Source organism: Apteryx rowi, unplaced genomic scaffold (genome assembly GCF_003343035.1).
Source record: "Apteryx rowi isolate R43461 unplaced genomic scaffold, aptRow1 scaffold_903, whole genome shotgun sequence".
Classification (NCBI taxonomy): domain Eukaryota; kingdom Metazoa; phylum Chordata; class Aves; order Apterygiformes; family Apterygidae; genus Apteryx; species Apteryx rowi.
In genome coordinates, this window is record NW_020451209.1 from 229053 (window position 1) to 256124 (window position 27072).

General features: G+C 43.4%; 1 protein-coding gene across 2 annotated transcripts in view; it reads right to left on the bottom strand.

Moving 5' to 3' along the window:
* The window catches only part of M1AP (meiosis 1 associated protein), a 40698-nt gene that overhangs the window by 11484 nt on the left and 2142 nt on the right, over positions 1-27072 (bottom strand). For both annotated transcript variants that reach the window (XM_026091478.1, XM_026091479.1), the window contains exons 2-3: positions 18675-18984; positions 5137-5314 (exon numbers count right to left, since the gene is read on the bottom strand). In XM_026091478.1, coding sequence (XP_025947263.1) covers positions 5137-5314; positions 18675-18923 — 427 coding nt within the window. In that variant the 5' untranslated portion in view covers positions 18924-18984. The remainder of the gene's footprint in view (positions 1-5136; positions 5315-18674; positions 18985-27072) is intronic.

The window sequence follows — 27072 nt, forward strand, 5'->3', positions numbered from 1 at the left end:
TTTTAAAGGGCTGTTTCTGTCTATCCAGCATTCACCAAAGCTGACTGCTGCACAGGGATATGCAACAACTGCACAAATAAGTACTATTTCTTCTTCATGCTCATTAATTAGAGTTTGTCTTGTTCCCTTAAACTTCACTTCCAGAACTCCTGAGATGGTTGGGGCAGGAAGGGGAGGAGAGCTAAGTATTTAATCACAATGATTATATCTCAGGATAGGTTTTTCTACTTGTATAAATGGTATGAAAATCTGCAGGATTTCTTTAAAGAAGGAAACAGATGCCATTGATACCCTGCAGCAGAGGTCTGCAGGCTTTGCAGGCTAAGTGAAAACAGCCTCTGTAATTTTTTTTTCTTTTGCCAGGGTAGTTTGAATCCCGACCAGTTCCCTGATAGTGATCACCAAGCAGCATTACAAGCGCTTTCTCTAGCAAAAGAGAAGCAGTTTTGAAGGAGGAATGAGCCAAAGGGAAGGGATTTAGGACTGTTTCTTTCCATGACAGTGGTTTATACTGTGCATGAAATTACAATTGTAGCTGTTCCTGGAAAGTTTTGCAATGTCTTTCATTTTTGTATCCCCTAAATACGAAGCCATAATTGTTAACCAAGTCTCAGAGCTTCCAAAAATCCTTTTATCTAAAACAAACAAACAAACTTTCATTTATCCCAATGATCTTCTAATTGATTTATAAATGTCATCCCCAGCTCCTTAATTCTTAATTTAACTGTGTTCCTGTTGCATGGCTTTCATATGTACATATATATGTCCAATAATCTCAGTTTTGTTATCAATGTCTTCAAATAATGACTAAATGCCAGAAAGCATTGTTTTTGCCACATCACACTGTGATAGTAGTTCTCAAGCAATATACAGTTGCTTGCTAGACTTGCTGAAACAATTTTGTTAGCTGTTGCAAACTTCTTTAGTGAAGCAGATGGTCTAGTAAATGTTTTCAGTTCATGTAGTTGTTTGCTACATTACTTCTTTCATTTTGAAGGTAAGTTTACATTAGGCTTTTCCAAATGGCATTTAAAAGAAGTATTCTGTGCTTTTAGAACATACTAAAGGCAAAGCTTTGCTTCCTATTCAGTGACCCATGTTTGATCATCAGCCAGTCTTGGAAATCTCACCTCCATTAGGTGAGATTTGCAATGAGTTTCTTCTTTTCTTCCCATTTTCCTAATACTTTTAGACCGTGCCATTTTGAAGGTCACTAAATTAATATGGCTTGGTTTAAATACATGTATGATTTCACCTCAGCGGTAATGTTTTTGCAAACTGTGCTTAAAATTTCACTTTCATGTCCCTTAAATAGGATAACCACACATACTGAAAGAAATGACCAGCTTGTTTTTCAGGTTTGGTAAGAATAAAACTCAGTGCTACTGTTGCATGCAAAAGAGCTGCCTGACTGCCCTAATGTTATACATGAGTACTTGTTACTTCCTTTCAAGGACTCTGCAAGTAACAAAACTTGTGTCCTTTATAATGTGAAGCAAATAATTGTATAGCAATAATCAAGAGCTGTAGCTCTTCTTTGCTAGAGCTGGTCCAAATTTCTTTGGCTTCCAAACTTGGCACCAGTGCTAATGGGTGGCTGTTGCTGATCTATAACAGAGTTCTCCAGCTTATTTCTTTACATTAAAACTAGATGTCTTGCTAAAGGTTCTTGATCTTCCAAAAACTGCGGGCTTGATCCAGAAATTTAATAAAACTGTACCTCTGTGTTATGAAGGAAATGAAATTGTCATACTCTTGAAATCTGTAACTAGTTAAAAGACAAGACCAAAAAATCCTTTACTCCAGTTAGGTAATGGCCAAGAGAACTCTCCACTAAAAGAAATACTACAGGCAGCCTGTTAAAAGGAAAAGATTAATGCAGCCAAATTAACTGGGAAAGACAGATGAAATATTGAACAAACCATTCCAGTCTACCTTACCAAGATCCAGCTTAGTCGTTACAGATGGTGGCTGTACTGAAGAAATGCAGTTGAAGCTAAGAAAACAACACTTTCCTGTTCTCCCTTTTGAAATCAGGAGTCACGGATGTTAAGTCAGAAGAGAAACAACTCCTTAATCTTAAGTACATTTTAAAGGAAGGTTCTGGTGAAGGCTGGAACGTGGGATTTTGATCAGGGTTTTGGGAAGAACATATAAGGATTAATGGAATGAACGTGAGACGCCAGGTATTGAGACACTTAGCCCCATCTTATCCGAGAAACATCCGCACAAGAGAAAGGGGAAAGGTGCCAATAGCAGTTGGCTCGTACGGACCCTCCTGCCTGACAGGAAGACTGTTTTGCAAGTAATACTGGGAATGTTTAGAAAATCAATGATGTGTGGTGTCATCAAAAGGTATAAAGGACAGCAGAGCTTCCTCATTTGGGAACCAAATTTAAACCATCTCTTTTGGAAATTTGGGACAGTGAGATGAAAGAACCTTGAGGAAGTTTGGCTAAAAGGACACAGCTAACCGACCCTTACAAATTGGGCACAGGATCCAGGAACTGAAACTGCAGAATGCAACAGAACTTACAGTGATACAAAGACTTCTCAAGAAGCCCAGGCTGAACATATTTCCACTCTCATTGGTACACATGGACGTCATTAACTGTAAAGATATTAACCGTAAATATCAAAAAGTAGATGCTAGGGCCAACCATGAAAAGAGCATAAACTCTAGCAATCTAATATTAAAGTCATAGAGACATTTTGAGAGCAATTTACTGAAGCTATTAAAAATATATTAAATCATTTTCAGGCTAATCAGATTCATAAAACTTGAAGATCTTTAAGCTCTATGGTAGAGCTGTAAAGAGCTATATAAAAAAGAAATAACAGAAAAAATAAATTGGCAACTGTTATTCACATCTCAATCTGAGATGGAGAGGGCACAAAATTAAATTCTCAGGGAGAAGATTTAAAAAGAGAGATGATTTTTTGGATGCAATACAAATACAAATGCAGAATGTACTATCACAAGAATGCTGTGGGTATTAAAAGTATGCTCAAAAGTGTGTTCAAACAACCACTAAACAAACTAATGGAAGAAAAATCCATGGGGAGCTATTTAGCTCAATAAGAAAGATGAATCCCCAGCTCAGAAGGTTCCTAAGCCAGGGAATTCCAGAATCTGAGAGTCTCGTAGAAAAGGTGTCACTATTTCTTGGCCTGTTCTTATAGGTCTTCTTAAGACCACTGGTCACCTCTATGCTTGCACAAACAATGCGCTGGGCCAGGTGGATCTTTGATCTCATGCAGTGCTGCTATTTTTTGTTTTTGTCTTGTAGAGGGATCTTTGATCCAAAATCTGGTGGCAGTGTCCCTGTCTGTTGTACAGCCAACCTGTTTACAGGACCTCAGCAGAGCGCTTTGGTTTGTGAGAGCAGATTGTCAGGCCAGGGTTATGTCATGGCAGGTCTGTGAACCACCATGGGTTGAACATCTGTCCTGTGTGTCAGAGCTCTGAGTATCACTGTGACCTCTTGTCACTCTTGCCTGATACACTTGTTTCCCACACACCATGGAATAGGAGTCTATTTCTGGGGTCTGACACTTTCTCTGGTACAGAAAAACAGACATCTGCTGGCTGGTGGCAAGCAGATCTGTAACCAAGGAGTCATCTTTATGGCTTAGAGGCTCATAACCAGAGGCTTTAGGGCTAGACTGTCAATAAAAATGCTGTTTCTCTTTTCCCAGAGATGAAATGCTATTTGAGAAACTATGTGGCTTGGTCTTTTCCTGATAGAGGGAGCAAATGCTCCCCGCCAACTAACAGAACCCATAACGGGGTGCTCCTAGGTGCTGGGCTGAGCTCTGCCCCAGGGTAACAGTACTGTCAGCTAAATGAACTGCTTGGCATCCTGCAGGAACAGGACACTTCTCTGGTCATTGTTCTGAATTTTTAACCGGCTCAGCTGGGCTCTCAGCATACTGAATCCTCTGCAACGAGCACAGCTGCAGGAGGCGAGTGTCCAATATCATCCCTTTTGAGACTCACTACCACTTTTTCAGCTGAACCCTTGCTTCACTAAATGCACAACAAAAAGTCCTGTGTTGGGCCTAATAGGATTAGGTAGTCATGGAGGCTGCTCTCTGAAGGACTCCCTCTCACCTGCCGCAGAAACTAGACTGTGTAGTAAACAAGACGGGGAATGGCAGGAGGATGATGTAAGGACTTATCACCCTGCCCTTCTAGTGACTCAGAAAAACAATATTGCCATTACTAGTAACAGGCCTTATGCTAACTTTGCAAGGCATCGGGACTAGAGCTTAATAAGCTCATGACCAACTTGTGAGAACTTGCTCTGTGAATCAGAGCTTGGTACCAGGTGTCTCTTGCTGATGGTGAGCTTAAGTTTGGGATAACAGCAAAGACCTTCAAAAGGGAGACCTGGATTGAAAAATAGAGGTTTCAGGGTTATAAAGAACTCATTGATGGGCAATTACTGGTTACTGAAGCAGTACAAGCTTATGAGCTGAGAAAAAGTATTCTAAGCACAGATAAAAGAAGAAGTAGCTAAGCAAGGGGGAAAAAAAAAGAAGCTAGTCAACAGGATAAGTACTTGATGTGGCCTGGACAGGACAAGATCTTGAGTTGGGAGGTGGGATTTTATCTCTGTGCRAACACTGAAATTTTAAGCGGCCTGCCTGCTTCTCCCTGCCTGTTTGTTTCAAGCATCCTGGCTCCCTCTGCCTGCACCAAGAAGATCAGTCAGTCAATTGTCCAGGACAGCGTTCAGCAATATGAGGGTATGTGTGTCTGCATGTGCGCTTCCCCCTTAAGTTCTGTGCATTTCTTCTCTCTAATCCCTCAATAAAGCTGTACTGCACACGAATTCAAGGCGCCTAGTTACTACTTTGGGTAATACCAAGACATGCAGTAATGCAGCAAGTCCCTAGGCAACCTCAAATGCTGAAACTCCAGAAGAACCAAGTCTACGTGCTAACTCTTTCCAGAAGTGATAAAGCCCCAGAGCGGTGCTGTGGTACAAACCTCTTGCTATTCCTCCAGGTACAATAGTCCCCACTTGCGTGAGTGACACTAAATGGCACCAAGCAAAGTGGCAGACATCAGACCAAAGTGAGAACTAGTGGTTGTCTTGCTGTCAGAAGTCCTGTCCCTTTTGTACTCACCATCGCTGCCGGGCTCTTCTGCTGGCATACTCTGCTCCGCACCCTCAGGCTCCAGGAAGTCTCTCTTCAACACCTCAACGATTTGTAGTCTTCGCAGACTCACAAGATCTACATCTTTTAACTTCTTTTCCAGCTGCTTCACCATTTCTTTGCCTGATTGGCTAGTCAAAATTGTAATCTGAAATAGATATCACAAAGTGAGTGCAAGAGCTGCCTCTAACCTAATTTGCTGGAAATGATGCCTGGCTACTGTCTATCTGAATAGCACAGGTACCACAGTGGAGGGAGGAGAGAGGATCTCTAAAATATCTCATTTATTCAGAAGCAGATTTAAAGGCATTCTTTAAGCTTTGGCTTTATTTAAGCAAACATAAAATGGATGCAGAGGCTCAGTATAGGAAGGCCAACAGCTTTTGCGCCACTGCTGGAAGAAGATGGAACAGGACCTGGTTCAGGGCGTGACACAAAGAGCCTGTGAGTCACTGCTGCAACAAGATGTTGGGATTTAGACTAGAGAGCACTTAGCATCCTGTTTGACTTAATGCCATTTGGGGCTGTATTTGGCACAGGAAAGACTGGGACTGCTGCTTGAGCAAGTGGCACAAATAAGCAAGTATATATAGCAAACATAATGATCATTGTGGGAGTAGTGGGACCAATTACACTGGCTCAGTGTCAATAAATTTGGTACTGCTATAACCTATTATATGTTATCAAAGTGGGTGTGCTGCTAGTTCTTGTGATTCAAGTCTAAGTCCTTTGCCTCTGTCTTTTTTTTTAATTTATTTTTAGTAGCTCTGCAATCCAATGATTGTAAGACTTTAATTCATTGATTTTGTCTTCCATTCTTGGCTGAGGAGGAGAACTAGAAAAGGTAAGGCTGCTTTTCACTCAAGGCTCAGTATTATAAAAGACAAATGAAAATAACTCCTTTTTATTTTTGATCACTACTGTAAGCCATGGTTTATTGTTAATCACCAGCCAATATAAAGATTTGGAGTATGATTTGTAACTTGAATGTTTGGAAGTGGCAGCCACGATGTGCTTTCTAGAAGCAGCTGCTCTCCCGCTGAGAGATGCTGTTTGCTAGTCAGGTGTCTGCAGATGCTGCAAAGCAGCAGAAAGGCTCAAGCTGTTGCCTGACCTCTAGGAACTGGTTGCATTTCTCACAGCACTTTGTGGTTTCCTAGGCTCCTGCTGGGGCACCTTCTTGCTCTGCCGTCTCACAGAGACAGGCAGGTAGGGTTTAGCGACTGCACTGCCAGGGTCCTCAAAGGCTCCTTCTTTCCTTTGTGGCAGGGAGCAGAAACTGTCTGATGAGTTTGTCCACTTGGGAATAGGGTCTTCTTCATTCTTGCAGCAGACAGGTATGTCCTTGCTATAAAAAAGTTGAGTATAAAAGCAGGACTTCCCAGATGAAATTAGGGCTACACTCGCCTCCTCCAGCAGCTACCAGACTCTAGGCTAGTGTTATGCAAGCACAGAGGGTACAGGGACATATCCTTAGTGTTTAACTGTGAGGTATTAGAAATAAAGAAGGGATTGTGGTCTTCTTTTGGGAACTGACAAAAAATGTCTAGCAAGGACTGTTCTTGAGGCGCAGAGGGCTGAACCATCTAAAAGATACTATTATCTTTTGCAGAGCTATAGACAGAGCATTTGCTACACTGATACATCTTCATTTCATCAAAACCATGGCTATATTACACCTGTAGCCTATGACCTCTCATTTGTCTTCTTAACAACCCCAATGACACTAGTCCATGATGGTCCAGGGACCAGAAGAAAGTTTGCCATATACAAAAACTGAGCTAGCTACTACGACATCCCTTCGTATTGCCCCAGTTCCCTGATATAGTCCTTTAATGCCATTATACTTCCCAATCTGGAAAACTAGGAAATTACCATATGGGAAAATATGGGCTACAGGTAACTTGAAAGATGCTTTTATCCTATTGTAGATTGACCATGATGTCGCCTGTCCTGCAGCTGCTGCTGAGGCTCAGCTTCACTGGTGCTGCTGTTGTTGCCCCTCTGAAGTCAGGATCTCAAGAGTAAGCATTTTCAATACTTTAATAAACATTGGGGTTTTAACAGATTATGGGCTGTAACAAAAATCTTACTCCTATGCCTACAGTCAGTTAGGAATATTTTTGCCTCTTTGTAATTTAACTGTTATGAAAATGGCCATTTCCTGAAGACTGCTTCTGATTTGCACAAGCAAGGTGCCAACGGTGCTCATGTGCCATAAATACTGGCCATCCACATCTCACCCTAAAGAAATTGCACTTCTGTTTAAATTGTAACACCTCCTTAAGAGCTCACATTTCTGGTAAGAATTCACACATAAGTGTACTGCATCACCGGCCTCTGACATACTGAATTTTTTATCCTACTGTTGTTTGTAGTCCTGTCAGATCAACTCCTCCCTGCCTTTTACCGCTGGGCAGCAGCAAGTGCCGCTCTTGACTTTGTGCACCATGCTCCCTGGCGCTGCAGCCCTCCAGCTCTTGCCTGCAGCGTGGCTGGCAGAGGGCTGGCGCAGCCTGGGAAGCACCACGGCTGCGTGCTCCTGCGCGCGCAGCTCCAGAGCAGTCTTTTCCATGTGGAGGGAACTACGCGGAAACCTTTCTCTGGTTTAACTTGTGTTGTTTTAGAAGCTTAACAGCAAAAGCAAAAAAAGTCACTCATTCTAGAAGAAGAGGCTTTACACAGAGAACTGATCATTTCCTCCACTGAGATGAGCCAGTGTATCTCAGTGGCAGGTCTGGCCCCTCTCTGGCTGCCTTTTCTCCACCGACCCAACTCTGCACACTATCCCTGCTAAGCGCCTTCCCTCTGATGCAGTATTTCACAAGCAGCGATCTGATTTGTTCCCACTTATTTACTCCTCCACTGTTTACTGYGCCCTGGCAGCAAACAAGGCCATCAGCATCCTAGGCAGTATGAACAGCAGCATAGCGAGCAGACTGAGGGAAGAGATTATTCCCCCACTACTAGCACCTGTTAGACCACATCTACATACCGTGCCCAGTTTGGGGTTCCCCAATACGAGAAAGATGTTAACAAACTAGAGCAAGTTCAGCAGAGGGCCACCAAGATGGTCAGGGGGCTGGAGCACTTTCCCCAGAGGGAAAGGCTGAGGGAGCTGGGCTTGTCCAGCCTGGAGAAGAGAAGGCTTCCAGGTGACCTAATAGCAGCCTTCCAGTACCTATGAGGAGGTTATTGAGGAGATAAAGCCAAGTTCTTTACACATGTGCACAGCAGGAGATGGTGGTCATAAACTAAAACACTGGGGGTTCCAACTTGACATATGGAAAAAACTTCTCCCCACAAGGACAATCAGGCACTGCAGCAGGGACAAAGAAAGGTGGTGGCATGTCCATCCTCAGGGCCTTTCAGTACTTGAGTGGACAAAGCCTTGAGCAAAGTGCTCTGATCTCGCAGGTGGCTCTGCTTTGAGCAGAAGTTTGGACTAGGTGATCTCCTGAGGTCCCATCCAACCTGAATGAGTCTGATTCTTTGCTATTTCTTTCTCATCCGTGTCGCCAACCTCTTCTGTAATCCTGACCTGTCTTTTCTTTGCCTATCCATCTCTCATGCACTACTTCTCTATCTCTGCCTTGGATTATAGCCTTCTTGGTGATAAATCAAGGATTATGCTTGTTAGAGAAGGAACAGGTATTCTCAAAAATCACTGCCACCACTTGTCTCTGACACTAGCTCTGCAGCCATTCCTTCTTGTGCTGTGTCTGTGCTATAGAAGTCATTCCACTTAATCCTGAATTAGTTCTTGCAAGTCAGCTGATTGCAGGAGTGTAGCACATATAACTGGCAACTAGCATAATATTATAGGTTCACATGTCACTTGCTTGCATGCAATAAAAAGGCTTTCAGGTTTGCAATGCCACAGAAAAATACTCCACGAATACTTTCGGGGGCCCAGAGCAAGAACTTGTCTGTACCTTCTGATGATTGCACAGAATAGTATAAACATAGCAGCAACAAAAGTGAAGCAAATTCCCACTGGGCATGTTGTCCACTCTTGTTTTGGCCTTCTTTACGTGACGGCTTTCAMAAGCTATTTACAAAACAGCAGTGCCATTACATAACAGAATAAAGAAGTGAGGTGTGTTTAGGTATCGGGATAGTAGCTTGGTTCCTTGGGAAAGTAATGGCATGCTTTTGCACGGGGAGCAGGGGAGGGAGTGGGAACAGACACAGGTCTGCACAAGTGGCCTTCCCTTCTCTCAACCTTCAGTGGCAGGCAGCAAACAGGCAGGCAGGCTTTACGTGGGAAAGCGGAAGAGTTTGGACGGAAATACTGCAGAATCGGAGGGAGCTGACCCGACTCGCAGCAGTCAGTGTGGCTGAATGAGAGCTAACAGTTGGTGGAATAACAGTGATTCCTGTCAGGAATACCTCACGGTTACAGCGGAGAGACAAATGGAGACAGCGGCGAGGTAACAGGACAGGAGATGATCACTGCAGAAAAGGAAAGATGACTTACAGAACGGCTTGCCACCTAAAAGCATCTCCAGAAAGATCAGTTTTTGTTTCTGCAGTGGATGAGAGGCAAATTTATATTGTCACTTCACCCCACCTACATTAGCACAGTTACGGAGAAAATCCTTATGATTAGATTTGTCCAAAGAGAACAGTAATTTTGTACTTTCTTTTTGCGAACTTCTACGGGAACTGCTGTGGGAGATGACAGAGGACAATTTCAGTGCAGTCACAGAGTGAACGTAACCCTCGGCTTATTCTGCTGCTCCTCAAACACTTGGTTTGACAGCGTTTTCCCTAACAATGCTGGGAATTTCACATAATCTAGGCCTAAATCCACTCCCCTGGTGGTGACAGGCCACAGGTCTGGTGGGCCCAGCTGGGCAGGCCAAAGGCTGCTTTGACTTGGCAGGAGGCTATTTCGCGGCAGAGCGGAGGCAGAGGCAGCTTTGCCGAGCTGTTGTCTCAGCCCTTCACACTCCGAGAGAGAAGGCCGGCGCTCAGGGCTGCCGAGATACGCCAGCTYGGCAATCGGGTATGGATGCACCAAAACAACACATAAAACATTAAATGCTGATGAATAACAGACACTTCAGATAAGTCGTAGGTTAAATTTTAACTGCAAAATACTGGAGTCAACTGATTTATGAGGGCACTTAAACAACTAAGGCATCAAACTTTTGAAACAGAAGGAAGAAACGGTACTGGTAGAACTTAACACTCAGCCCATAGAAAAACAGGCTGAATTAGAGAGTCCTGAAAATTGAATAAAATGAGGCTTATTTTATCTTGTCCATCCCTCACAGTCCAATGCAGGAATACTTCTCCTAATATATTTTCTAGTGCTTTGAAGTATTATAAAAACAGAATTGCTCTACTCTTCACAGAGGAATAAATGCCGAATGCCTGTGGAAGCTGTAAGTACTCATTCACTACACATGCTCTTCCTGATACAGCCGAAGTTAGCAAAGTGCCTAGTTTAACTGGCTTATTACAAAGAAGTGTAAGTTATCCAGGCCTCACTCCCAAGAAGATATATATTTTTTGTCCTTGTTCTTCAGAAACACCATGTCTGAGCAAAAACATTCAAGTGCCTTCTGAGAAGAAAGAATAGAAATAAAAATCCAACTTACTCTGCATAAAGAAGTTCTTGTAATGAAAACAAAACTTCAATTACTGAAGTATCTGAGGTAGGAAGCTGCCATTTTTTAGAAACATGGTCCTTTGTAAGGTAAAATATCTTTCTCTGTTACAGTGATCACCAGCTCTCATTTCCCGACAATGGTTTGAGAATTTTTAGGCACTCTTCTGCTCCTTTTTGACCACCTTAATGATTTGGTGGTGCTATTCACCCTTATCAGAAAGACAAAGACCACGGCACTATTTAGATCCCATTTAGTTCTGTGAAAGACTGATTCAATCACCAGACTGAATTTCACTTACAGGTTAAATTTATGCAGCATGCAGAACTGGAAAGATTGCTAGCTTGGGGAAAAGTCTTTTGTCCTTGAAATTCTGCACAGAACTAATCTTTCTGCTGAAGCTTCCCTCAAGATGGGCAACATGATATATTGCCATTTGGAAGTTCTCAACCCTCTATCCTGTGTTGTGCTAAAATCAAATGCATGCTTCAAATCTCCACCTACTTCAAGCTCTTTCTGTAGTTTTATTCTGGGTATTTTTCAAATGAAATAGGAACACCACTATAAATTGTATCCACTAGCGAAGCCACAAAAAAGCTATTCTTAATTTATTTTTTTCCATCATCTGCTGCTTCATAAGGCATTTATTCTTGAAAAACATTTGATGCCTGTGTCACAAACAGCTGAAGGTGAAGCAAGGCAGTGAAAAAAGGGAATGAAAGATAGTTAGCAGAGAGCAACTCAGAGGGGAAGCCAGGGATGGCAAGTGTGACTGATGCCTGTGGTATTTGCTGTTGTATGGAAAGAAGAAAATTCAAAGTCTCCAGTGCAGGCATCAGTTTGAATGTCATGAAGGGAAGGGGATTACATGATCAGCTGTCAGTGATGGGCTTCTAGCTCTGCTTACAAGGGCAGCAGGGAGCTCCTACTTCTTCAGCTGACCCTCTGCAAGGGTTCTGTAATACTGTATGAGATATTCACTGGCAGAGATCCTCTTTGCAGCAATTGAAGTACACCTTGCTGCATGAAATTTCTGAAGAACGTCTACATCTCCTGGGTTTTAGAGTTCTCCTCCTCCCTCAAAAATCTTCCAAGTCAGAATTCACGCAAGTTTGAAAGTGGGTTTTTGTCTGCTTGTTGTTCGGATTTTAAATACAAAAACATACTACATCATTCTCTGGTTTGGGTATGCTGGTATTGATCATACAAGTGTTGATCAGGCTGCAGCTCAGACTAGGCATGACAGCCAACCTTGAGGTTATTATTGACTCTATTCTAAGGGCCTCTTTAGACGGGACTGAGCATGCAGGTCTGCAGGGCCAAGTCTAATGCAACAAACCCTGAGAACTCACTGTTATCTGCTACCAGAAAGAGGAACATTTGGTTACCTACTGGAATTATCAACAAAGTGGTATGTGATCAAACTAATCCCAGAGTGGAGGACACCCAGCTACCCAGGCTAATCCAAGCATGCGAGAGCAAATACAAGTTAGTAAATTGTCAGAAGAGGAGGAATTAGTGTTGCATCTATGCACACTGTTCCTATAAGAAAATGAAGTGGGAAGTGAGAGAGAGTGCTCTTAATGCATTATCAGCTGCACCTTAATCGAGGCCTTGTAAAGTGCACGGAGTAGGGACAAAGCACCGTTGCATCACAGTGAACTGGGTTTCAGCAGGCACAGTTCTGCCCTGAATTTTCTGGGGCATGGGGAAAGCAGCCAGGTTGCACTGTCCTTTTTGTGTCTGCTGTAAAGGTGTCAGAGGGGTTATCCTTCTTCCATATACCCTACGTAGGGACACATGCCAAGAAGAGACATCATGCTCCTTGAGTTTCAGGGGCTGGCTGCTGTACACAGCTTACAATGGTCTTTTTAGCCTTTCCAGTTATTTCAGACAGCCATTGGCAACAACGAATTGTAAGGAACCCCTTTTGGAATTTGCAGAATGGGAGTCCTGTGAAATTCCCAAGCTGTCACTGAGAAAGGAAAATGCTACTATAAACAAACACTCTGTTTTTCCAAATACTGACCATATTTCCATTTTACCCTGAAAACCGACTTAAGGAGGACAGGGCCAGGACAATGATCACTCTGTAGGCTTTTCCTGTCCTTTGCTACTATACCAACTAGTCTCACAATGAAATGCTTTTCCTTTGTCTGTATAAATGCACTTTTAATGAACTGTGGGCATACTTTAAGGCACAATGAGGACCATTGCACACATGTCCTATTGATATCAGTGAAAGTTCCATACAGAGCCTATAACCACGGCATGTAACTGCAGGCTGAAAGAAAAATTATGTCCAGAAAGTAATGTGAATGTCTTTGCCTTCAATACATTTCTTCTGTGAAAGTAATCAAAATAAAGCTTAAAAACCATCCAGTCTTAAATATCTGGAAATTAAATTCATTTTTCTGTACTGTAAGGTAAGTCACTCTCCATAAGTAACTCAAACTTGAATGTGACATGTTTCCATGAGCATTCAGCAGATTGCCATACAGGCCTCTTTTGGGGGCTGATTTTGTTAATTACTTCCTCCCTTCCATGGTACCTAGATACTACACAGACTACCACCTTAATGTGCCAACAAGTGGCAAGTCTGGTGGATGGCCCTCACTATCTCCCCAACGTTTTCTTACCTCAACTGAACTATTTGTCGAACCTCCTGCTGCTGTGTGTCTGCTGTATTGTTTGAACTGCTGCAATCCATCCTGCACTGCCTGTACCACTCCATTTCCCCCCTGTGGGAAACAGCCTTCTCTAGGTAGTGAACGGAGCTCTGAAATGCAGGTTTGAACTCGTGCAAAGCTCTCCTTCACTTGCTGCAAAACAGTATTCAATGAAACTGAAAGACTGGAAATGTCAAAGAAGTAAGAAGTATTTTTCCATAATGTGCAACAAGGCTTTGGAATTCACTGCAGTGGGATAAGACTGGGGCTGGGAGCTTTGTACTATACATAAAGCAGTGAACAGTGATATGCATTAAAAAATAGCTGATTGTTATAGTAGTAACAATACACATGAGTATTCCTCAAGCTTCCAGCTGCCCACACATTGCCTGCCACTAGCCAAAATGTAGTAGACCTGCATGCCCAGGGACAGTTCACTCCTCTGACCGTGCCTTACACCGAGGCAAAACCTGATAGATGAAATGACAGAAGTGAAAGAGTCTTTAGGCTGTATGGTATCCCCAGCCCATTCCCCCCGCCCCCCATCACCACCCCACATCCATGCTCCTTTACTCAGGGCGCTGTGGACTTCCAGAACCTGCACGCAGGAGAACGTGGAGGCAGACTGTATCAACAGGTTCAGAAAGGGGTTACACAAACTCATGGGTAACAGGTCCATAAGCAGACATCAAGGGGAATAAACCAGGAACGTGCCCTCTAGCATCCCTAGTACAACAGCTATGGAATGGTGGGAGCATGAGGAGAATGAACTGCAGAGAGCAATCAGGCTGGTGTACTTCCCAGAACAGCCTCTCCTTTGGGGGCTGCACTGATGGACTGATGGTCTGACTCACTGTGGCATTTGTGTTCTCATAAATAACTGCTCTTTTAGGACACTCACCACAGTAATGATTATCAAAAGACCAAACATTGATGGAGGGTCTGTGTAGCCTCTGTGGACCCTCTTGCTTCAAAGATGAGGTACTAGAGCAAGTGTTAGAAAGGAAAATTTATTTTATAGCTGTGACCTTACGGGTCAAAAATTTCTTATTCTTTCAGGTAAACAGCTATCGCTGTACAATGATTGCCCCAAGGACAGCTGGTCTGACTTGAGCTAGTTGAACATTATAAATGCACAGATTACTAACCCCATATTCTCTGTGTGTCAGTCTCATGTACTGGTCACAGATAAAGGATTTCTGGACATATTCTCACTGCCTGCCATGGTGATTCACATTACTTACCGCCCAGGGCTGCTGAACCCTTATAACCTATATGTTGTTTAACAGTTTCTTGAACTTGATATCACTTCATATTGGTCATTAAATCCACAGAAGGCAGTCTGCATATGAACCAGGCTGGACAGGCCCTTCCCATCCTCCGTTTCTCCACACAGTATTGGTTAAGGCTACGCACTATGGAGTGCCCAACCATGATCTTCCCCGAGCATAGACAGAACAACGCTACGGAGCAGCCAGGAACCAAAGACGTTTGGAACATCTCAGCCAGCGATACAGAGGTGTCAGCTCACATGAGCTTCAACAGGACCTGAGTCAAGACATATCCAGCAAGTAAACTGGCAAATTCTGGCCAAAGGAAAGATTATTGATGAACTCTAGCAAATCTGTTTGTAGCAATATGAGATATTACTGCCAGAAATAACCTTCTTCTCAGAAGAGGCAACATATGCCTCATTTGCTTCAGAGGCTTAGAACTCTGACTCATTAAATAGCTCCTGAGCAGTCACAGTTTACAGCATGGTGGTCCAGGTGTTTGAAATGTCTCAAACCTCTCCTCAAAATGGTGGAGGTGGCAGTTTTAAGGAAAGACACCAAACTGTGTACTTGCCATACTCTACAGAGAGAGATGTCTCTCTGACAGATGCCTGGCCCATTATGTGAATTCTGCTGTGAGATTAGTAACCTTCAGTAAATGCAGAGAACAAAGAGATGGAGCCAGGAGCCTCTTTAAACTGCTACAGCAAAATTCATCTGTCAACCCCCAAATTTCTGTGGCTGTCTTCCCTGAAATTCCAGGAGGCAGCTGCAGCTCACACAGATGTAAATCAGCTGTCTTAGGTCAAGTATTGCTCCTAGCAGTGGCAGAACAGGGCTCAGTACACACTGGAGAGCATCCTAAAATCCAGTTAAATACCTGGCCCTTGGAACCAGAACCAGCAGTTGTATTTTTCTTGTACCCACACAGCTAGTTTAAACATTAACTTAAACAAGTCTACACGAGCTGCAATTTCAGCTCTGGAATGTGCTCTGGACATAAGTTAAGCCTCTAAGCACAAACTGGAATGGTTAACTATTTCTGGCTGCAGGTCACCATTAGACTAGGAAACTGCTTTGGAGATCTCACTGACGAGGGGAGTGGATAAAATGTTTTTAAAACTTTTTGACACTAAAGCAAGCCCATTAAATACATGGCTAATCTTGGATACTCCTCAATATAAGATGTAGAAGTTAGCTACAAAAACCTCTCAAAACCCCTTCCAGAGTTATTCAGTACTGTGAGTAAAAGCACCTCATTTTTCCAGGCGCTAATGGAAACTATTGAAGAGTAAGTTGCTGTTCAGTCTAAAGGATGTGGTGTAGGGGGGTGTTGTCACCCCTTAACAACTTGGGAGAACAGCTGGTCCTACTTTATAAGAAGACTATGTGCTGGGGTAAGGAATCAGCCCAGAAGCTTGAGTTCTAGCTTGCAAAATTCGATGCATTTCTGGTCCAGGATGGAGAGTATCCTCTAGGAAGGCAGAAAGCTGGTGCTGAGTGACCCAAAGAGAAAGGGGCTATTCTGTTTTCAGTTTAGAAGTAACAATTAACCAAATGGTTTTATGTCAGAGAAGCACTGGTACTCAGTATCCTGCTGGCAGGAAGCAAGAGCCCTCAACATCTGAATTAGAATTCTACATTTATAGGAAAAAACAAGAGAGTCCTGGTATTATGGAGAAGGTTGAAAAGGAACAGAGATGTTTAGCAGACAGAGATATAAAGCTGTTCTTGATACCAGAAGCTGCAGAAGACCAAATACTTGCATTATTATTAGTGAAATTAGGTCCACCAAAGAAGATAGCCATCCTACTATATTTACTGTCCGTAATAGAGAATGAACAGTTCTGAAAAACAGCGTTAGTTACACAAGCAGACGTTTAAAACAGATGGTTCGCTAGGCAGAAAACACAAGCAAAGCTGAGGAGGAGGGGAGCAGGGGCTCACACTAGAGCACTACGCCTATCAACAGGCTATGCACAACTGACTCAAGTCTTCGGGGTGAGAACTGCGTGCGCTTGAGTGTAGGCATTGCCATCTTGGACAAGTGCCACAAAATCACAGTGTTATGTCAAAAGAGTTGATGTGATCCCGAGTCATGTCAAAAGGAGGAGGGGTTGTTTTCAGCTCTCTTTACAGTATTTCTGAGTCTGGTATTGGAACAGCATCCAATCCCAGTGACCATATATAGAATCAACTTTGAAAAAACGGAAGAGTGAATACAGAAAAGGACTTAGAAGTTATTAAGAGACTGTAAAAATGTCTTACATTCAGACTTATGGTTTGTTCTCTTTCATTCATCAGCTAGAATACTGAGAGAGGATTTGATTACCTTTAGAGGAAGAAAATATGAGATATAAGCAGTTTCTTTAATCGAGCCAAAAGAGGAATCATATGAACAAATCCCTGGAAGTTAAAGCCAATAAATGTGAATTAGAAACCAAGTGCAAATTCCACAGTGACCATGATTAACTACTGGAAGAAATTATTCTCATTCTTGTAGTATTCACAGATCAAAACTAGATGTCTTTCTGGAGGAAGTGCTTTAATGGTATATGGGTATTTTAGTAAAATGTAATAGCCTGTAATACGAAGCCAGACAATGATCTGAGAGTTCCTCTGTCCTTAAAAACCTATGACTGTCAGAACGAGGAGTTATTGTTTACATAAGCAAGAGTCTAGTTTGAGCGGAAGAGTCTCATGACGGGACGGTCGGGGGGATCGTGTCTGAAGCGCGCTTGCACTCTAGTGAGCCACAACTACCAAACGAGATCAGAGGTCAGCCAGCACAGTTTGGAACAGCGTCAGGACATACCTAACAAATATAAAAGACAGTGTTTGGCCCAGAACACTTACAAACTAACTTGGACATAACGCAGAATCACAGAAAATAGGCCTGGAACCAGTTGTGAAAAAGATTGCCTAGTCTATCTCCGCAGTCCCATGTCAGGATGAATTATATGTAAATTCATCCTAAGAAGCAAGACAAGCATCTGTTCTTAAAGTCTCTAATCAGAGAGATTTCACAATCTCTCCAGACAATCTTCTATAGGTACCCCCTAGTTATCCTTGTCATATTATCTATAACTTATACTACAGAACAGACAACCCCATTTGCCACAGTCTTCTTACAGATCACATTTTCTAGATTTATGATCACTGATGTTGGCCTTTCTTTTTTTCCCGTGGTTTGTCTATACCTTTCTTGAGATATGAAAACTTGATAAAATAATCCAGAGAGTTTTTACCATTGCTAAATAAAATGGAAGGGTTTATGCCATACTATACTAGATTGCATGAATGAGAGTGCTCAGTATGACTATTTCTAATAGTCTGGCTTCATAGATTCTTGTAAAGTTTATCATATTTTATAATCCAAACTTTTATTGCAGAGCTGCCAGTAATTCTCCATCTGTATTTATGCTGCTAGGTATCCCTAGACAAGTAAAGTACTTGTTCTTATTGACTTAGATCTAGGTATTCAGGACATTTCTCAAGTTTGTCAAAAATATTTTGAATTCTGATCCTTTCCCCTAAAATTCACGGAACCCCTCCCCAACTGGAAATGTTTGTACAATCAGCAGGTATACAGATCATTTCACCATCCAAATTATTACAGCTGTAGAGTTGTATTTGATAAGTTTGATAGAGAAGCAGTACAGAAAGTAGAGTATGGAATGACAGGATCAGCTGAAGTTACAGAAGAGAACAGCACGAAGCCTAATTTATGCACATGAGCAACTTCACATATCCAAGACATGACACCCCCTCTTTTTACAAAATTCACTTCTTCCATGAAGACTTAAAAAAAAAAAAAAAAAAAAACCTTTGAGAATGGTTCATTTTTTTAGTTATAAACTTGTAGTAAATGATAACTTTCTTTACTGAACTGCAACAATCTATTGCATTCATGTTTGTTAGACCCCAAGAGACAATTTCATACGTACCATAAAGGGAAGCAGACACTCCTGCTGGTTCTGCACCACGTAGAGACTCAGCAGGGGAACGCGGCAGGGACCTGCCAAACTGCATGCCAAACAGAGCGTGTTTTCCAGGGCTTCAGAGAGCACCGAAGAGGTGTTGGTCCATGAAGGCGACGTGACGTCCACAATGAGAATCCGCAACGGCTGCTGGGAACGTGCTTTAGTAGCAGGAAACCCCCTCCGTGTTTCTGAGGTTACTTTTCTGGAATTCATGGCTTCTGAACATGGATACTAGATGTCCAGCTATCCATCTGCATCCGAACAGGAAAAATTCCTACAAATAACAGCAATGATATCAAAAAAGGCCAGCATGATGCAGCAAGAAAATATTGCGTGCACATAAATGTTGCACTGTGGACCCCAAAGAACAGACTTTGTCCTTCAGAGTATCTGATACCCAGGGTTAGCCTCCCCTCAGTGACAAAAACCTCAGTGAACGCGGCATTAAGGTTACCCAGCAGTATCTCACGCTGCTCCAGAACATGGAGTGCAGCAAGCCTTAAAAAATCTGCAATGTCAGAAACGCCGAGACAAAGCACGTTCCAGTCAAACACCAGCTTTGATTCCCAGAGCTGGCAGGAGATGCCGGGAACGCTGTGCATGGAGGGAACTGTGCTTAACGTGCATCACAGCGCTGTGCCAAGCGGTGCAGAGATATTGGTCAGCACAGCTTGGCGGTGCTGTGCGTGCTGCAGGCACAGCTCGCACAAGGAAGCAGAAGGTCAGGGCCCCTCGGTTCCTGGATCTTGCGTGTGTGGGAACAGAAAAGGTGCTATAGTGCCCTGGGAGACCGTGGGTCCCCGGGTACGAGAGCAACCAGTGCGGTCAGTCTCTCTCCCACCTCTTTCTGTACGTCTCCTTCCAAACATCTGGCCTTTCATCCAATAACACCGCTACATACCCTCGCACGCATGGTGTTTGGGGAGCCATCCCCGCAATCTCTAAGAAGATTTGACCGTTCCTGTGGAACGACAGGCAGAGACGAAGCGAGAAGCGAGCAGGAGGAGCGTGTTTCCAGGGAGGTCCCGCGTCATTCCCACGCCTCGCAGCGAATGAACCAGAGGAAACTGCTCAGCCCCGAGCCYGCAACAAACTTCACGGCTCGGCTCAAAGGTTTAGAAGCAGAGTGTTCGCATATACACATCCACAGGCCTTGAACGCGACTTTTGCTTCCTCCCCACCCCCCCATTTCCCCTCAACACGTATATCTTAAGCTCAAGAGCCAGCATTTTCCTGTTGCAAAAATTATTTTCCTTCCTCCATCATGAGCAAGGATGCTGTCTAAAATCTTCTCTTCCTTCACTAAATCTAAACATATCTGCGCAAAGCACTCAGTGCTCCTTCTAAGGATATAAAAAATACTTTAAAAATACGTTTTACCAAATCCAGTAGTATGTAACCATATGGATCTGCTTGCGCCCAGAAAAGTGGTTGTATAATTGCACATATCTCTTCAATACGAACTAGAACAAATTCCTTCCTCTTACAGCTGTGTAAATCCCCAGAAGGTTTAGTAAAAGCATAAACTGACTCTAGATTTACATGGCCCGTATGGATTCCTATAGGCAGCTCTTAATTTTGTCACAGGTTCAGCTGAGTAATGTAATTTTTTTCTGTTCCCTAAGGAGAAACGCTAGTGTATTTCCTACAAGCCCCAGCACTTCAGAGGAAGAATTTCTGTAGGTCTTGAAAAGAGAAATGCACTTCCATCTGACTGAGGTATCAGCAGGAAAAGACCTGTATTTATAGGATGTTTGTCAGTGATGACAAAACAGAATGATCACAGACTGAATTTCAAATTCGAGGCTAACACTTCAGAATTGGTGAAAAAGTTTTATATATATCATGTATATATGTAAATGTATCTTGCTTTGACTAGTAACCTGAGATAATTTCAGTGGAAAATGAAAAACCGCCAGGTACCACTTTAATCAGTGTCTCTTCTGGAGCTTTACAGTTTACAGCAGAATTTACTAAATGACTTCACTAAATCTGGAAAAATATTTGCCTGGCATTATTGCTTGTGATGAGGCTCCTTAAGCCTCCCCTCTGCAAGCCCCAATGCTTTCTCAAACAAGTAGGCAAAACCCGTCTCAGAGCCAGAAAGCTAAAAACAAAAGCTTTTGCCTTGCACTGGTTTCAGAGAGAAAACTCACCCTTAATACTGAAACAGTTTTCCTGAATTTGAATGAACTCTCTCATTCTTGATACTTAACAGGATTAAGCTTATTTTAAGTGGCTTTAGTAAAATGGATCCCTCATCAGCTGTGTTCTTTATCAACTGAAGGAATTTCATTTCCTCTTAATTGTGGTCTCTTAATTAATTTCTGCTTAGCAATAGTCATACGATTTATATGCAGTTCACTGTACAGTATCTGACATACAGCGTAAACTGCCCATCTCTCTCTTACAGCCTATGCCAATTACCCCCAGCTGTGATGATGCTAGCTAATTAAGTAATTCTATATACGAGTCTAACTGGTTGCTATGGCAAAATCATATCTTCATTTAAGCAGCAAGAGAACTGATAGAGAGGCTTGCCTAAGGGATTACACCGTAATTCAGTGTGCATGAGTGAAAAACGTTAGTTCTAGCAGTTGATGTGACATTAACTTATTGCTCAATAAAACAAAACTTATTAACTGTCAGAGCTAGTTGCTTCACTCTAAGTGGGAAGAAACAAATACAAAAATCTGAATAATGAGTTTAAGTTAAAAATGCCTTATTGGGATAAATATTTATGTACATTTTATATATATAATATTATCACTACTATATTGTATATTAATATACTATATATTATTATACATGTATACATTATACATATACATACATTATACATATAACATACAATATACAATATATAATATATATAGTGTGTATGTGTGCATATCTTTAAATATACGTATTTACAGAGAAAGAGAGACCCTACAGCCCTACTGCTAAGAAAGACAATTACTAAGACAGTGGTCTGTTTACAGAGAAGTAGGGAGCAAAACCAAAAGAAACTTGAGATGCTATAATAAGGAATACAAACTATTGGCAAGGAAATGTATGCAAAATGGTGAAGAATAACATTCACCAGGTTTAAGGACAATAAAAACTTATTCTTTAAATTATTAAAGAATAAAAGGTACTTGTCAAACACATCAGGAACAAAAGAAATTCTGGAATTAGGATAAATCTGCTGTTAACTTATAAAGATATATTTTTTAATGATGTAGAAAGTGTTCAATCAATACTTTGATATGCACTTAGAAAAAAGCAATGATTAATTACTCTCTTTGCCATCAGTGGCTAGAGAGGATATTAAACAGCAGCTGCTAGAACCACAAGTTTTACATTTCAGAAATGGGAAGTTTGTACCTAGGAGTTCTTCGAACCATTACTGTCAACCTTTAACACATCTCGCAACTGCGGAAGTTCCAGGGTAACTGTGATGTTCATGTTTAAACAAAGAGCACGCACATAACAATAGCCCATTTGTCATAATGTACATGCCAGGCAAAACCATAGAAACACCGACATGGTGCACAGTCAATAACAAAATTAAAAAACAGTTGTGTCATCATGGGAAATAGACCTCACTAATCAACAGATTTTAATAGGATTATATACAAGCTTAGGTGCTAAAGACAGGAGCATCAGCAGAGTATAATTCTATTTCTGTGTGACATTTAATTTAAACACACTTGCTTTTAGTCACCATAGCACTATAAAAAACAGTGTAACCCCCCACTGAATAGGAGCTAGTTAATGGAGAAATTGCAGATAATATCTATAAATGACAATTATTCAGTTGAAATGTTTCTACTGGGGTTCTACAACAATCTATTTTTTGTCTAATTAGATAGAAGATGGAACATACATAAAATTTAACTCAGAAATTTTATAGAAGGATCAAAAACTGAGCTGCAAATAGGCGGAGAAGGGGAGCGTCACTCTGCCAGCAGCACTGCAGTCTCACCCTGTTCTTGCACTTTTCCCAAGGCATTTGCTGTGGGACACTGTCAGAGGCCAGTTCGGGGGAGAGATGGAGCTTGGATTTTAACCGGTGTCACTGTTTTAATATACTTAATAGCTTTGAGTTTCAAACAAGCTGGTTTAAAAATGTGCCATTTTCTGATTAGGCTTCACAACCCTGGGAAATCTGAGTATTCCCATGTAGAAAACAGATCAAGCTGCACAAATAAGTGGGGTTATTAGAAAAAAAAAAGGAAGCCATGCAGAGAATGGGCTATGCAGTGTGGATGGCCGCTGGTATACCTCTTCTGTGGATACAGCCTTTTCGTCTAGCAAGCCTGGTAAGGAAGGCATTTCTTTTAAAAGTTCAGGATGAACAGAATAAAATCGAATAAACAAAAAAAATGTTGGCATAAAATCAAGCTCCTGAAAATAAAATTATTCAAGATCCCACGTAACAAAAGATATTACTCATTTTTCTATACACTAGTGCTAACAGCCAACAATATATAAGAGGTTTTAGACTTGCCCTTTTACTAACATGAAATCACCAAACCTTAGTAAGAATAGTCACCTTACCATATCATCAAACTCACTTATTATAACCTTTTTCAAAAGTTTTTTTTCTCCTAAAAAGAGAGGAAGYGTAACACTATAGCAGTTTAGAAAAGAGGTATTGTCTATTCCAGAATCACTGATAATGATGCAGCAAATGATCCTGAATGTTTATGAAGCAAAGTGTTGACAGATGAGTAAAAGAAGGACAAGTTGATGTATAATGCAGACATCCAAATGCCCTGACAGAACTGGCCAACTCCCAAAACCCATCAAGAATGCCCCGAGGAAAGCTGTGTTATCATGAGGGATTTCTGTTTGAGTGATGTGCTGGAACTCTCAGAATTAAAACTTTTTAGATACTGTAATATCTTTTTGATGAGATTAAATATATGATTAATAAAGCCACATACGGCACTTACTTTGACACCTTGATTAAGAAACTAGAATGATAAGAAGTCAACACACACATTAAATGGATAAAGACCTGCATAACTTGTAAGTCTCAGAACATAACTGTAGACAGGCAACCACCACTGAGGGGGCTTTAGTAAGTGCACGGGAAGCGGCTGTAGCCTCAGAGCAGTCTAGAACTTGCGCTCCTTGGTAATGCCTTACAGGCAGGCTTACTTCTATGATAGCTTTTAACCTGATGGACAGGGCACTTGCCTCAGAGGTAGGATATCTTARTGGACTCTTCACCCTGAGAAAGGCATTAAATCCATACCTTGCATATTCTGYGTTTGAAATTATTAGTGGCAATAACCACAACAGCTTCAGCAGAAAGGACCARTCTCTTCTTGTCTTTTGAAAGGAGCAAATTAGTTATGTGGCTTCAGGAGAGAGTCCTGGCATCCTAAACGGAAGCAGCTTCCCAACTGTAACCCAAAACTGAGCATTTACATCCCCATAAGGGTATGATTTAAGATACCACCTTCCTTTCTGTACTTCCATCTGGGCAGGTGAAGTAATTCCCTGCTCAGGGTTAGACCCAGAAATCTAACACCCTACTCTAGGTTCCGCTTTGGCTCCACATGGGATCTTCCCAGCCATTACTGAGTAGTCCTTGCATCTGAATGACTAAATGCAACATAGAAATTACAAACATCAGTGCAAAAAAGCCAGTCTCCTCTTTGTACACAAACACCAAATTCGACTGGGATGTGGGCAGTAAGAGCCCGAATTGAACAGAATCTGTGGGAAGGGGGTTGGGAATGAGGGTTGGAACAGCTGCCAATTGATGTTTCTCTCAAATTCGGTCTTGTGAGGAGGCAGAGGCTTGTTGAGTGATACAAAAGGGTGACTATCAGCTCCTGGACGGAATAACGTAGCAGGGGGCTGCTCTTCCTTACTCTTCCCTCTTCCTGCCTCCAAAGCACTTAATGCTCTTTTTTTTGAAGGTTGCCCATTACACTGACGGCCCGTTGCAATTTATCTCCAGCGATATGATTTCACGTTATGCTAGTAGCAGTCTCATGATGGGCTGGGAAAGGCACTGATGTCACGCTGTGTTAGGAATACAGGACTAGTCAATGAAAGCTTCCTTAATATTACAGTTATCCTGTCATGCAGTTTCCTTATTAACTGGTCAAGATCTGCTTTTAAAATAGTTAGATCTTCCTGTCCCACTACTTCTGTTGGAAGACTGTTCCTAAATCTCAGTGCTCTAATGATGAGAAACCTTCCAGTAATTTCCATCCTAAACATGCGTCTGGTCATTTTATGCCATTGCTCTTGCCAGCATTATCCTTTTCCTTCTATAACTCTTCTGCTGCCTCATTATTTGCACCTTTTACATATTTATAGACAACAATCATATCCCTGTCAGCTTTGCCTTGCCTTGCCTTTCAAGAGGCAAGGCTCTTCTGGTTGCAGCTCATAAAATAGGCTCTACATTTCCCCTGATAATCCCACTAACCCTTCCCTGCAGCTGTTCCAGTTTGAACATTTCCTTACATAATTAATTTCTGTACATATGTGATTCAAATTATATAAAACATTCCAGATAGCATCTCACAAACAAATTTATAATTGTTCTGACACTGCCCCTGAATAGCATTGTCATATATGACAATTGGGAATATGGAAAAGGTACTCTACATTCAGATGATAAACCAAAGCTCATAATTTWGTATACATATTTTTCAGTTTTTGTATACATAAGGTATAGCTTAGGATTTTTCATCTCTGCAAGTTGTCTTTGAGAGAATTTATAAAAAATTGAATAAGTAAATTCTACCGGATACAAATGGCAGAGCACAATTCATGTGTTAAATATCAAGTATATAATTCCTACAATATTAATTTATGGACACTGCTTACAAATGCAGATCTGTGTGTTTAGATGACATGCTGTATCCCAAACCTCTTTTATCCTGGATATCTGACCTCTTAGCCTTTCAATTTTCAGTCTTACAATCGTATTGTCAGAATTCGTATTTCCTGTGTTGCTGTTTTACTCCCCCGAACAGCTTTAGAAAGCAATTCTGCCTCACTCGGGCGCCCTGTGACAGTCTGGACAGTCCAGCTCAGCACACACCAGGCGGCACCACTTGTCCCCTGCTGCACAAGACCGACGCAGGAAAACCTGCGCGCTTGAAACGCGCGTCCCGCACAGCACCCGTGGAAGCACGAGGACGCTGCGGCACAGGATGAGGCAGCCTCCCCCGCCGCAGGGCGGTCTGTCCTGCTGCAGCGCCGTCGCCGTACAATGCCCGCCTGCACCCCGCTGCGGCGGGCGCCGCTGGAGCACGGCTTGCGCTCTGGGCTCCCCCCGCCACGCCGGCCGGGCGCGTGGGCTGAGGTCAGTGAAGCGCGGCGCCTCTTCCCGTCCTCCGCCGGCAAAACGGGGAGCGGCAGCAGGAGGGAGCTTCCCCCAGCCCACGGGGACCCTGCCGCGGGGGACATCCCGTGGCAGCCACGAGGGGCTGGTGCAGGGCCCTGCCCGCGGGCGACGTCCCCATGGCCTCTGCGCGGGGCTGGGGCTGGGGCGCAGACGTCCCCGTGGCCACCACGTGGGGCTGGGGCACAGATGTCCCCATGGCCACCACATGGGGCNTGGGGCTGGGGCACAGATGTCCCCATGGCCACCACATGGGGCTGGGGCTGGGGCGCAGACGTCCTCATGGCCACCACGTGGGGCTAGGGCACAGACGTCCCCGTGGCCACTGCGCGGGGCTGGGGCTGGGGCGCAGACGTCCTCATGGCCACCACGTGGGGCTAGGGCACAGACGTCCCCGTGGCCACTGCGCGGGGCTGGGGCTGGGGTGCAGACGTCCCCATGGCCACCGCGCGGGGCTGGGGCTGGGGCACAGACGTCCCTGTGGCCACCACACGGGGCCTGCACTGGCCCTGCCCACGGGGGACGTCCCCATGGCTGCCACGCAGGGCTGGGGCACAGACGTCCCCGTGGCCACTCCGCGTGGGGCCGGGCAGGCCAGTGGCCTGCAGCAGCCGTGCTGGCCCATGAGGGGCTGCTGTGGGCGGCCCGGCCCGGCCTGCGGCACGGCCATGCGAAAGGCAGCGCGAGGGGGCCCTGCCGCGGGCTGCAGCGGCCGGGAACCGGCGGTACCTGCAGGGGCGTCCGCCGCGGCCAGGACGCAGGTGCAGCTCGCTCCGCGGGCGCCAGCAGCCCCCGAGGGGGACGCAGCCGGGCTCGGCGCTGGGCAGGCCTGCCCCGGGCGGGCGCCAGCAGCACCTGGGCCCGGCTGACCCCACCTCCCACACGCGTGCACAGACGTGTTCACGTGTGCTCAGGTGCTCACAGACACATGCCTCCCACACACGTGCACACATGTGTGCACAGACATGTTCACGTGTGCTCAGGTGCTCACAGACACACACC